At 42.4% G+C, this 14940-nt stretch overlaps 1 protein-coding gene across 1 annotated transcript in view; it reads right to left on the reverse strand.

The window, feature by feature from the left end:
• ABCC8 (ATP binding cassette subfamily C member 8) overlaps positions 1 to 14940 on the reverse strand; it is a 1237886-nt gene that overhangs the window by 748882 nt on the left and 474064 nt on the right. The window contains exons 11-12 of the mRNA XM_086954145.1: positions 11656 to 11696; positions 2423 to 2568 (exon numbers count right to left, since the gene is read on the reverse strand). Of these exons, the coding sequence (XP_086810271.1) occupies positions 2423 to 2568; positions 11656 to 11696 (187 nt within the window). The remainder of the gene's footprint in view (positions 1 to 2422; positions 2569 to 11655; positions 11697 to 14940) is intronic.

The following is a 14940-nucleotide window of genomic DNA, read 5'->3' on the forward strand; positions in this document are numbered from 1 at the left end:
CGCACATGGGTTTATTGTTTTGTTTGGGTATAGTTGCGGGTGGGATTCCTTGGGTGAGGTTTGAAAGAATACTGCGACTTGTCGATTATTTTTGAGTCTTCATTCAGTATACAAATGTACAGTTTGTACAATGATGTTTATCATGATGATGTACTTAATATAGAGTGGATTAGCTCTATACATGCTTTGACTCCAGATGCATGCATGGCTAATGCTATCTTGTCATGGAAAATGTAAAGAAAATTATTGAGCTTGATTATGTATAACCATTTATCATTTGCAGTCCTCAATAAAAACACAAAAAAAATCTTTAATTCAGCTCTGTTTCCTACAGAGTTTATATGTTAAAGCAAACTCCTGGATTTGAACCACAGGGGGAGTTAAAGATGAAAACCTTAAGACCTAGCTAGTCAGCTATAAGGATTTACCATACTTAGCACAGTAATAAAGGTTGCAAATTTTAACCCTGATAAAAGATAATATTTTTCCTTGCTTCAATATGTTATATATAAGCAGCTCCAGCTACTAACTTACCTTGGCATACCTCTCCTGTGCATCATTTATGATTAGTGCCCGCTTCCTATCGTACGAGTAGTAAGAGTTAGCATTCCGATGTGAATCTTTACCCTAAAATGTTCCAACTTATTGGCACCAGATTGAGGATACATTCAGGAGATGTTGTGAACAATGCTTGTAGTAAATCGGCTTTTTCAGTTTCCCCTCTGATTATTCACCTTTAATGGACTTTATTTTTACTGGTTTTATAAAATAGTAATTCAGTATCACAGTTTGCGTGCTATGTACCTAACACTTCACATTTAAATTGGCTGCACCCAATTGGTGTCTTTAACTGGCCAGTAAAGCCATGGTAAATGGATACAGAAATTGCGCCAGTAGAATGAAAGGGGTGTTCTTATCATATTGAAATGGGCAGCATTGGTGTTATAGAGTTGACTTTTGGTTGTTTTAGATATGTCTTTCTCTTTACTTTCAAATCTGGTTTGAAACAAAACTGATCTAACAATGAGAATTCAAGAAATTGTTGTGCTTCCTAATCAGTGTACTAAAAGGTTGTATGTGATTTCATAGAAAAACGATTTCATGGAATACCATTACTGAAAAACCATTTAATCTAAAATGTCTAATAAATTATTAGCATTTATCTTTCCATAGAAACCAATTCAGAGATAGTATTTTTAGTCAAAATTGGCTTTTGAATACTTATATATTATGTGTAAATGCTGGTTGCAGGTCTTAATTTCAGAAACATTTTTGTCAGAACTATGTATTTCACTGCTTTACTCCAGGGGAAATCATTTCATATTTATACCACCTACATTGTCAAACAATTATTTTGGATGCTTTTAATTCTCTAGCCCATCACCACCCATAAACAACATCCATCGCTGATCCCTCACAACCCCAAAACACCATCAATCCCTGTCTCTTAAAAGCCTTCACCACACCTAAACAAAATGAATCCCTGAAGCCTACAAGCACGTTCTACCCCAAACATCCACCATCCCTGAACTCTAAAGTCACTTACTATCCTTAATCCCACCCATTCCTGAACCCTAGAACCCCTTTCTACACCTAAACCCCACCCATACCATACCCTTCAAAACACCTCAGCACACCCAAACTCCAGCCTTCCTTGAACTCTAAAAAACCCTCACCCCCCAAGGTCCAGCCATCCATGACCCATAGGAACTCATCACCCTAAACTACTCATCACAGAACCCTAAAAACACCTTTCTACATCTAAATTCCACCCATCCCTTAATCCTTAAAACCCCTCACCCCCATACACTCCACCCCATCTTGTATCCTAAAAGCTCTTCACCACCCTAGCCACTAACCATATTTGAACCTTAAAAACCATCACCAGTCCCAAGCTCCACCCATCTGTGAACCCTAAAAACTCTCAACGCCCAGACACTCTCCCATTCATGAAACCTAACAACACCTTACACACCTCACACACCTAAGCACCACTCATCTGTGAACACTAAAATGCTCTCACCACCTCTGCACCACCCCTGCACTTCCCTGATTACTATACCCCATTCTATGTCCTAACGTCAAGTATTCTTGACCTCGCAGAACACCCTCATCACCTAAAACATGATCCATCCCTGAGCCCAAAAACCCAACAGCAGTTCTAGACTCCAACCAAGTTTAATATATTTTTTTATTTTCTTTAAAATAATCTTTTCTTTAAAATGCAAAATGTGTCCTTTAATTTTTGATCTTTTTGTATTTCTTTAATATGGTTTCCCAATATTTGGTTTCCTCCAATGTGGTTTCTATGTTTCCATTTTTCTATGAATTACCCTACTACCTAAGGAAATACAGATTTTCCCTATTTTGAAAGAATGAACGGTTTAGGTCAGTAAGTCAAGATATGGCATCCCTTGCTTACCTGACTAGCGCCTTCACAGTGGATCGCACCACACTGGAGAGCAGGAAGAGTGGGGTAACCAGAATGTGAAAGAGTGAAAGGGAAGCGAAGGCCACAGCTGGGGAGAAGTCATCTTCATTTAACAGATGGGCGTGCACCACAAAGGTCTAAAAAGAGAAAACAATATTTTGAACATGAAAAGAAGAGATATAGTATAACTTAAGCACATATTTGAATACAATTACTTCAAAAATTCTGCGATATGTATTTCTCATCGTTGTATTTGTATATCCCGGCACTGATAAATGCATAATTCCAAATGGTTTTGAGAAAACTGCACACTTTCATCTTTCCTTTGTGTAGTAGTAGTATATATCTATCTATCTATCTATATATATATATATATATATATATATATATATATATATATATATATATATATATATATATATATATATATATATATATATATATATATATATATATATATATATATATATATTGATCAACAGAAGTCCGCCGGTCTCCCAGCCACAAGCGGCGGCGGGCTCGAGTGAGGAGGCGACCCTCGTAATTTTTCGCACAAAACTACTTTGCCTTCAAAGAAGTTGACTCGAGCCCAGATCCTTTTAGTGTGCAGTTTTATTTCAACACAGAATGTCAATCAACACCCGACGCGTTTCGGTGCAGCCGCACCTTGGTCACGGGTAGCAATGTTTTCTCACATCACAGTTTTTAAAGTAAAATTGCAAATAAACAACATAAACGTAGGACTACTCGTCCTCACACCAGTGTTTGTTATACCACAGTTTGGCGGCCATATTTGAATGTGTTTCTGACCACAGGCGTAATACACAACGTATATATACAAAAACTTATAAGGACAACTCAAAATCATAAGCAGAGTATTGTAACAGTTTACATTGTTACATTTGGGTTGCCAAAAAGCGTTCTGGTTAACCAAGTCTCTGGTCTTCAAATTTAGCCCCAGTGGGCAGGTGTACCTTACTCAGATACTTATCGTATTACAATTCCGCCCCAGTGGGCATTTAATTCGATACCCCACAACTTAGGTGTGGAGGCGAACCAACACTTTCTAAAGAAAAGGGATGTGAAGTATCTGATGCATACAAACATGCTTGTGTCAATGATGCGTGCCTGTCTCTCAAGTAATTATTTCTTGTTCAACCATGTTGTCTATTGCCAGGCCAGGGGGACTGCGATGGGAACCTGCTTCGCCCCCAGTTACGCGGGGTTGTACCTGGGCTGGTGGGAGGAGCAGCTGGCCAGTAACATCTTGGCCTTTACCCAGAACGTAGTCCTCTGGGCCAGGTACATAGACGACGTGTTTTGTCTGTGGAAAGGCAGTAAAGATGCAGGTAAGGACGAGTAGTCCTACGTTTATGTTGTTTATTTGCAATTTTACTTTAAAAACTGTGCTGTGAGAAAACATTGCTACCCGTGACCAAGGTGCGGCTGCACCGAAACGCGTCGGGTGTTGATTGACATTCTGTGTTGAAATAAAACTGCACGCTAAAAGGATCTGGGCTCGAGTCAACTTCTTTGAAGGCAAAGTCGTTTTGTGCAAAAAAAAATATATATATATATATATATATATATATTACCTACTGGCGGTCGCCAGTAGGTATATATAGTTAGGATTTTTTTGAATAGGGATTTCTGAAAATTCTATGTTGAATAACTTTGGCGTTGATGGATGGAATTGGCTGATATTTTCAGGAAAATGGCACATTTTGTGTCTGAGCGTCCCCTGAAAGTTTGGGGGGGTTTCGTCAAGCGGGAACCGAGAAAAACGGGGAGTCCCAAAACGTGTTTTCAACATTGAGTTTTCCATAGGGCGGTTGGACTCACTTTTAGCTCGAACGGCTGAATGGATTTCCACAAAACTTGGCAAAATTGTAGGGACTGGTAGCCCGATGTGCCTTTGCTATGTCTCAAGATATATGCTCCAGTGGTTTTTACAAAAATATACTTTGAAAAATATATATTGGGCTACATTGGGCTATATATATGTTAGAGCCCAAATGTAGCCCAATGTAGCCCAATGTAGCCCAATGTAGCCCAAAGATGGCCACCAGAGACAAAAAAAACAAATGTAGCCCAAATATCAGCCAGATGTAGCCCAACTATAGCCCAGTGACAGAATGGCCGGAGGAGGCATCGCCATCATCCACAGGAACACCATCCGCATCACGACCAACACCGACGACACACTCGTACCCGCCGAACACCTGCACTTCCAGGTCCACATCAACCCCAAGACCACCCTCAGAGGCAACCTCATCTACAGACCCCCGGGACCACGCACACAATTCAGCGATGACATCGCCAACTTCATCAGCCTGCACGCCCTCCTCTCCGCTGACTACATCCTCCTCGGGGACCTCAACCTCCACCTGGAGAACAACAACGACCGCAACACCACCACCCTGCTGGACAACCTCGCAAACCTGGGACTCAAGCAGCTGGTCACCACCCCCACCCACTACGCCAGACACACACTTGACCCCGTCTTCTCATCCAGCAAGGACATCACCTTCAGCCACGCCACCAGACTCCACTGGACGGACCACAGCTGCGTCCACTTCAGCTTCAGAAGGACCACGATCCACCAGCAACAGGTTGCACGCAGAAGCTGGAACAAGATCACAGCCGACCAGCTCGCGACCTCCCTGTGCATGAACCCTCCCACCAGCGCAACGAACCCAAGCCAGGCGGCCACCAACCTCGCAAAGCGGATCAGCAACTGCGCAGACGACCTCGCCCCTCTGAAGACCCCGCCTAGCAGACCCGGCAGCAAGAAAGCCCCATGGTTCACCAACGAACTTAAGAGCTCCAAGAAGAACTGCCGAGCCCTCGAGAGAACATGGCGCATAGACCCAACACCGGACAACATGACTGCCCTCAAGCTCGCCACTCGAAAACACCACCAACTCATCCGCGCCACCAAGAAAACCGCATTCAAGGAACGACTGGACAACAACGCACAAAACAGCAAGGAACTTGTCAACATCGTCAAAGAGCTCTCCAACCCCAACGCCGGAAACAACGACATCACCCCTTCGCAAGACCTCTGCAACTCCCTCGCCTCCTACTTCCACAACAAGATCGCGGACATACACAACAGCTTCAGCACTCAACCGACGCACGCCACGACCGAACCACCGCCCCCCCCACTACCCTCCGCGCCTGGACCCCGATCAGCACCGAAGACACCGTCCGCACGATGAACTCCATCCACTCCGGATCTCCTACCGACCCTTGCCCTCACCACGTCTTCAACAAGGCCGACGCTGTCATCGCACCCCACCTGCGGGACATCATCAACACCTCCTTCGACACCGCTACCTTCCCGGAGAGCTGGAAGCACGCCGAACTCAGCGCCCTACTAAAGAAACCATCAGCCGACCCCACCGACCTCAAGAACTACAGCCCCATCTCGCTGCTCCCGTTTCCTGCTAAAGTCATCGAGAAGACCGTCAACAAGCAGCTGGCCGCCATCCTCATAACGAACGGATCCCTCGACCTCTCGCAGTCTGGCTTCCGGGCCAACCACAGCACCGAGACCGCCCTGATCGCAGCCACCAATGACATCCGAGCACTGCTCGACAACGGAGAAACAGCAGCCCTCATCCTCCTAGACCTCTCCTCGGCCTTCGACACTGTCTCCCACCGTACACTAGTGCAGCGACTCAGCAATGTCGGAATCCAGGAGAAGGCACTGGAGTGGATCATCTCCTTCCTCGCCGGAAGGACACAGAGAGTCCGCCTCCCCCCGTTCAGATCTGAAGCTACCGAAGTCATCTGCGGCGTTCCTCAAGGCTCCTCGCTCAGCCCAACCCTCTTCAACGTCTACATGAGCCCCCTCGCAAACATCGCACGCCTGCACAACCTCAACATCATCTCCTATGCCGACGACACCCAGCTGATCCTCTCCCTCACCAACGACCCCGCCACCGTCAGAGCCAACCTTCACAAAGGGATGAAAGAGGTAGACGAATGAATGAAGAACAGCCGCCTGAAACTGAACTCGGACAAGACGGAAGTCCTCATCCTGGGATCCTCACCCTCCGCCTGGGACAACTCCTGGTGGCCCCCGGCCCTGGGCACCGCTCCCAAACCAACAGACCACGCACGCAACCTGGGCTTCATCCTGGACTCCTCCCTCTCCATGACCAGACAAGTCAACGCCGTATCTTCGTCGTGCTTCAACATCTTGCGCATGCTACGTAAGATCTTTCGGTGGATCCCCACTGAGACCAGGAAGACGGTCACCCAGGCCCTCGTCACCAGCCGGCTGGACTACGGCAACTCCCTCTACGCCGGAACCACCGCCAAACTCCAGAAGAGACTCCAGCGGATCCAGAACGCCTCAGCACGACTCATCCTGGACATCCCCCGCCGCAGCCACATCTCCGGACACCTGAGAGACCTGCACTGGCTCCCGGTCAACAAGAGAATCACCTTCCGACTCCTCACCCACGCACACAAAGCCAAACACAACCAAGGCCCAGGATACCTCAACAGCCGTCTCAACTTCTACGCTCCCAAACGCCAGCTTCGATCGACCGGCCACGCCCTCGCCGCCAAGACATGGAACTCCCTCCCGACCCACCTCCGCCTGACCCAGGACCACCTCGCCTTCAGGAAGCAACTCAAGACCTGGCTGTTCGAGCAGTAGCAGACCCCCCTCCCCCAGCGCCTTGAGACCCTCTGGGTGAGTAGTGCGCTATATAAATGCTTTGATTGATTGATTGATTGATTGAGAGTGTTCTAAAGAACAACTAGAGCGCTAACAGTCTTACTTATGACAAAAATATGGCACACCTGAAGTCATCTTGATTGGAATAAAGTGTTAACACTTAAAACATTTAATTTGCAAAGGAACAAATTGAGGGGTTTCATTTTGCCATAGAAATGTTATTCGAACGGCTGAATGGATTTATATGAAACTTGGCAAAATTGTAGAGACTGTTTGCCCGATGTGCCTTTGCTAGGTCTCAAGATATGTGCTCCAGTTGATTTTGAGAAATTAACCTTAAAAAAAATATATATATCTGTGACAGCGTCCCGGTTAGCGCCCTTGTTCGCGTACCAGACGCGTAACGGACCTTCACGAGGAGAAGCGGATTGGCTCTCCGGTGACTCAACATTCTAAACAGTCCGGAGCGGCTGGCATCTTGTCTCTCAGTAGGATCGAGAGACAAGAGGTGGAAATAAACGAACGGGGAAATGAATGAAAGGGGCAAGGTAGACCCCTCCTGACCCCCTAGGATTGATGTGGGGACTATTAAAGGGCCCCGCGGGGCAAAAAAATAAAATAATTTTTTTTTCGATTTTTCACGGTGGAAGCGCTACCCGGTATGCGAACCGGGTAGCTCACCGGTAGCGTAACAGGAGTCCCCCATCTTGTGTTTCGGACGAATTTAGTCACAAGATGGAGGATAAACAATGTTGGGAATGGGTATAAGGGGGCACGGGAGACATATCCTGACCCCCTAGGTTTTCTGAGGGTGGCTGAGGAGGCCCATATATGTAAAAAAATAAAAACCTTTTTTTTCAAATTTTCGCACGGTTAGCGCCCGGTCCGCGCACCGGGTAGCGTTCCGGAAAGCGTAACAAGGGGAAGACCAAGGGAAATAGTAAAATTATATTTTAGAGTGCTTTGAGGTAGGGTAGCTCTGAATAGAGCTGTTGTGTTGTGTGGGTGATGTAAGTACCAACATGTAGGTACCAATGAAGAGTCTAAAATTCAATGTACACCGTCTCCTCTGTAGATAATTTGTATGTTCTAATATGGGTTATTTAAATGTAAATGTGTGGAAAAGCACTTCATGCTTTAAAGCAATTGTATTTTTGAACTGATTGTTCTTTCCTCTTAGTCCTCCTCTTTGTTTCTTTTTCCCCACACTCTTCTTCAGCATGATAGTTGATAAATTTGTTCCCTCAAAAAATTTATATACATAAAAAAATGATATTAAATACATATAAAATATATTTTTCCTTTAAAAGAAGAATACATTTTACAGCTTTTGATATTTGCTATTAAAAAACCATTGAAATTCACTGAAAAAACCATAGGTTATAGACCATATATAGTTAGGAATTAGCATTTACAAAACCTTGAAAATTCACTGAAAAAAAACATAGGTTATAGACCATATATAGTTAGGAATTAGCATTTACAAAACCTTATTTTACTCACACAAAACCATTGAAATTCGCATATATAGTTAGTTGCATTAACTATATATCGCGCACCCGCAATCCACTGCTGATCATGTCACATATTACATCATTCATGACATGGTCAGTGACATCACTGATGACATCACTGATGACAACATCCAGTGACTGTATGTTTCTGTAAAGTTAAAATATGTCTTACATATTGAAGAATGAGTGGATGTATAAGCGTCTGGATGAAGGATTTAGTAGGTGCATGACTGACTGTATGAGTGAGTGATTAAATGTGTCTCACTGAGTGCATGGGTTAGTGACTAAACTGTCTTAATTTGTGCATCATTATGTCTGTTGTTCTGTAAACTGCTGCATGTGTTGATCAGTAGCTATATGAGTAACTATATGGGTTATTGATTGGTTGCCCAAGTATTTGTATGGGAGACTGAGTGTGTGTGTGTGGGTGGCTGGGAGGTGTATGACTGTGCATAGATGTGTGAGCAGTTGATTCACTAGATGTATGGGTTCAAAAGTGCATGTGGAAACAGCTGTATGGGTGGTTGACTGTGTGCATGAGTGTATTGGTGAGTGAATGGATATCTCAGTGCTACATGTCAAAGTAAGTACATATATAAAGCACAGTACATGTGAGAGTTGACATATATAAATAACTGTGCATAAGAGCCAGTGAATGTGTGAGTGACTGTATGGATCATTGTGAACTTGTATCAGGGATTGTATACGAGAGTAAATATGTGTTAGTATATGTTTGAATAAGTAAGGTGTGTATAACTGTATAGTTGAGGAAATGGAGGTGTGATTGATTCTTTGCATGACTGACTAGGTGTGTGAGTAACTCCATGGATGAGTGACAGTCTGTGAGTGTCTGTTTACACTGAGTGTATCTAAGGTTATATTAGAGTCCGAAGAGGTTCATCGTATTATCACATGAATGATGTCATCAGTGATGTGATTAGTAATGTCAAATGAGATGTCATCAGTGATGTCATCAGTGATGTCATTTGAGAGGATTGGTGTCGTTACAACGCAGGCTATTACAACACCTGCTGTTACAACGTGGTTTTTACATCGCATACCACTACAACGCATAGTGCTTTTAAGCGCTGGATAGTGATTTATTTAATTTACTATTCCAACTCCAGTCCCCGTGGATAGTAGGGAAGGTGTTGGATAGTAAATTAAATATATTCCCTATCCTAGAGCGCCCCCCAGCGCAATGCGTTGTAATGGTTGCGTTGTAATGGTAGTGCGTTGTAATAAATGCGTTGTAAGTGATGTTTCCCCATTTGAGATGTCATCAGTGATGTCATCAGTGATGTCATTTGAGATGTCATCAGTGATGTCATCAGTGATGTCATTTGAGATGTCATCAGTGATGTCATTTGAGATGTCATCAGTGATGTCATCAGTGATGTCATTTGAGATGTCATCAGTGATGTCATCAGTGATGTCACTGACCATGTCATGAATGATGTAATATGTGACATGATCAGCAGTGGATTGCGGGTGCGCGATATATAGTTAGTGCAACTAACTATATATGCGAATTTCAATGGTTTTGTGTGAGTAAAATAAGGTTTTGTAAATGCTAACTCCTAACTATATATGGTCTATAACCTATGGTTTTTTCACTGAATTTTCAAGGTTTTGTAAATGCTAATTCCTAACTATATATGGTCTATAACCTATGGTTTTTTCAGTGAATATATATATGTGTTTGTTTTCTTCCCTGTTGCAAAAAAAAAAAAATATATATTGCAGCTCCGTTGCACCAAAGATCCGGGTCACTCGCAGGCGGGTGCCTCTCGTGGTGGCGCCCCACGTGAAAATAGCAGCTCCGTCTCTTTCCGTTTTTCCAGAAAGAAATTACGGCACTCGCAGGGAAAGTGTTCGATATGTTTTAATCAGCACACTCAGCAGACAAACGCGTTTCGGTTTTCCTTCGTCAGTGTCTACCATTGACACGGAAGGAAGCAAGTTTAAAAGCTCTACAGCGCCTGATTGCATGTCTGGAGGTCTATTATGTAGCGGGATTCAAGTCTTCTCAATTTCCGCAACCTGTCTCCACCCCTGGGGTCCACTGGTATATGGTCTAGCGCAAAAAATTGCAGCAGTTCCTTGTTGCTATTGTGTCTTAGGGCAAAATGTTTTGCTACGAAAATTGAGAAGACTTGAATCCCGCTACATAATAGACCTCCAGACAAAGGCCCCTTTGGGATTAAACAGGAATGAGGAATTAGCTTCCCATTTAGGAAAAGCATAAACTCTGTAATGAATTCTTTACACCCCGTGAGCCATGCCGATCCACGGCTGAATAACTTACACCACACACGAAGGATGAATATACTTTACACAAAATGTGATTAATTTTGTAAATAGGAAATGTTAAACACTCGAAATTATTGGTTGAAATGTATTTTCACAGTGCCTTTCGTGAACGTGTTTTTCTGAATGCAAAAGTAAAAAGTAATGTACTAAGTGAAATTTAACACGGGGGTAAACGTCAGTCCTCTTTCTATGCACATGCAATCAGGCGCTGTAGAGCTTTTAAACTTGCTTCCTTCCGTGTCAATGGTAGACACTGACGAAGGAAAACCGAAACGCGTTTGTCTGCTGAGTGTGCTGATTAAAACATATCGAACACTTTCCCTGCGAGTGCCGTAATTTCTTTCTGGAAAAACGGAAAGAGACGGAGCTGCTATATATATATATATATATATATATATATATATATATATATATATATATATATATATATATATATATATATATTTTCTTTTTTTTTTTTTTTTTTTTGCAACAGGGAAGAAAACAAACACATTTTTTTTTAGGCACACTAATTGTTTTTACATCACTGTGCAGCGTTGGTGAATGTATTTTTTTTTACAATGTTTAAATATGCTTCTGCCACATAAGTACCTATGCCTGGCATAATCAGATGTAGATTGGTAGGCCCTGGAATTTTTACAATGAAGCAAAGATGTACGCCATGAGAAGAAACTGCTTGTTATTGGATATGTGTTTGTACTTACTATCAGCACTGCTGCAATTGGTATTGCTGCATTCATGAAAACTGTGGAGAAAAAAAGTACAATTACCAATGTAATATAATATATTCATGAAATTCTGCCAATTAAATGACTAAGAGCAGAAATGTTATTTGAATATTCACTTTATTTATGAAGAGTGAAAAATCTTGACCGAGCAGAATCCTAATTATTATTTGTAGCTTCGTCAGCTCCCTTAAATTCATATTTATGGATGGACACCATTAGCGTTGGGTAGGGCTAGCAGCTGCTACTCTTGTCTTTGTCCTTACTGCGCCTGGTTTCATAGGAGTTGAGAGTCAGCAGCAGTAACAAAACGTTATCAGGGCGTTGAGAGGGCTTGATTTTCTGTGGCTTCTACTCTTGCCCTTACACTAATACTTGGCAGTAAGCAGGACTACAGATGAAATACGTGCCTTTTTTGTTTTTGGGGCAAAGAATGTGTGATGTCACTTCCATTGCACTAACACATTTATTGACTTGAGGATGATGTGTACGTTCAAGTCGGAGTAAGAGAACAAATGGAGTTAAACAGTGCTGGTTCCATGGCAGCAACCAAATATTAGAGGAGTTCCACAGGTGTAGATACTATGGGCCCGATTCAAAGAACTAACTTAAGACAAAATCCTAAACTTACTACCATTTACTCATTTTGGTATTCACAGAAGGCACTTACTAATTTTGGTATTCACAGAAGGCACTTACTCATTGATGAGTAAGTGCCTTCTATGAATACCAAAATGAGTAAGAGCCTTCTGTGAATACCAAAATGGTAGTAAGTTTAGGATTTTGTTTTAAGTTAGTTCTGTGAATTGGACCCAAAGATTAATCGAAAAAACTAAAATTGGGCACTGGTAACTAATCCAAAGATGTAAGTACGGCTCAGACAAGGCCTGTCAACTTCATCCACACCAAAGTTCATGCAAATGTGGCCTTGAGAAGATAAGGAAAAATGTGTCAGTGGCATGCTTGCATCACACATGTCCTATATCATCCACAAGTGTGATAAAGAAAGTGACATATCTACTATATATAAATGCACATACAAATACAGGCACACAACACCACCACCTCCACTCTTCTTTCAGTAGAGTCTTTTTGAGGAAACAAGTAGCAGTTTTGAAAACGAAACAATGTTAGAACAGTATGAAAGAAGGATGAGAATAAGTTGAACAGGTCACTATAATTCCCCTTTCAAGACTGAACACAGAAATGAGGATGTGGCTGCATTTGTTTCAAGCATAGGGACTCTGAAATGCGTGACCCGGACTTTTTGCAGCACTCATGATCACAGATTTTATCTGTGTGTGTGTGTGTGTGTATATGTATGTTTACTTACATGTAGAAATTGGGTTATTAGTTGTGCAGGATATGAGGCCTGCACAAGTAAGTTTTACAATTGTCACCTTACTAGGAACCAAGTACCCCATTGTAGCATTTGACCATTTCAGGGTCACAAAGCAGAGCAGTCCAAAGCCTACTCACTGGAAGTGGTGCAGGCTAGCAATCTCCATTCATTGGCACAAAACAACACCAACACTTGCTTAATAAATCATAGTCCAGTCAGTGCTTTTCTCTTTGAAAAAGGAAATGAACATTTATTAAACACAGACTACTAAATACTACACATTAATTAACAAATATATACATCATGTAGATGAAATTCTTGAATCACATTTGAATTCTTATTGGCTTGGCACCTAAATTCAAAATAGCCATCCACCTATACCAGATAGAACATCACAATATAAGGGGGTTTCATTTTAAATCAAGCAGGCCTTTTGGCTTTCTCAGGGGGTCCCTGCATCCATATATAAGGCAAGTCTACTGGCTTTGTCAAGGGGACATTAATGTATAATATAAGGGAAGCCTATTGGCTTTGTCAAGGGGTAACCACATTGGCAGAAAAATAACCAAGTTAGGATTCAACATTAAAACCAATGGAAGCCAAAAGCACATTCAAAGACATTCATTACTAATATAACATTGCCATGTTTACCATCAATGGTGTTCATAGAATTATTTAGAATACACCATTGCATATTAAATTAACATGTTGAAGTTTTTATTTTCTAGCTATAACAAGTGCACAGGCTTGGGTGCAATGCGCACTGTTCACAAAATAAAGTTTGAAACAAATTTTGAACTTTTGAATAATACGCCGGAGACTCGTGACGGGAGTTGACAAGCAGTTTATGAACCGAGACTTACATCTAACATTTTCTACTATTCTCTACTACTGCATCCTTTGTGCAGAGATTACAGAATGGCCTTTGTAGGGGTACTACATTGAGTGGGATCTACAGAGATATGCCCCTGAGGAAGGAACACTGATGTCCCGAAATGCATTGGGCTTGAAATTGAAAATGATTATTACATGGTGTACCGTGTGATATTTTAATGTTTCTTTTATGTTAAATCATTCATGCCAAGAATGTATTATATGTGATTATATGTAGTTATTGAGTGTTAAATTGATATGTGACATTTATACCAAGTGATCACTAGAAGGTTTAAAAAAACATTTATTGAATATCAATCAATCAATCAATCACTCATCGCACATACCCGTGAGGGTCTCAAAGCGCTGGGGGGATGTGAATGCTGCTACTGCTCGAAAAGCCATGTCTTGAGAAGTCTTCTAAAGGTCAGCACGTCTTGGGTCTGCCGTAAGTGGATGGGGATAGTGATCCAGGTCTTTGCGGCGAGGTGGGAGAATGATCTGCCACCAGAAGTTGCTCTTCGGATGCGGGGGACTGTGGCGAGAGCGGGGTGGGCGGAGCTTAGCTGGCAGGTGGGGTGTAAGCTGAGTCGTCCATTGAGGTACGCTGGTCCGGTGTTGTGGAGTGCCTTGTGTGCGTGGGTGAGGAGCTTGAAGGTTATTATTCAAAAAAGTATTATTCAAAAGTATTATAAAAGCAGAGATTATTATGACACAAGTTCAAAAGTTTGTTTCAAATTTTATTTTGTGAACAGTGCACATCACAACCAAGTCTGCGTATTGTTATTACTAGCTAGCTTCCACAAACATGTGTTGTCAGCACATGCAGTGGTGCAGCACCCTTTGGATAGCTTATTAGAACCTAAGACCTAACGTTTAAGTGGAAAACTAAGGAATGCACCCCCACAGATTGTAATGGACGTTTTTATTATGCAACTCTCTGGCTACATGAATTGCAATCATATGGCCAATCACCAGGAAGTCCCAACACTCCTGGGATGAAGAACATAAAACAGCACCTCCAGAAAAGCTTGAAAATTGTTGAAGTC

Source organism: Lissotriton vulgaris, chromosome 2_1 (genome assembly GCF_964263255.1).
Source record: "Lissotriton vulgaris chromosome 2_1, aLisVul1.2, whole genome shotgun sequence".
NCBI lineage: Eukaryota > Metazoa > Chordata > Amphibia > Caudata > Salamandridae > Lissotriton > Lissotriton vulgaris.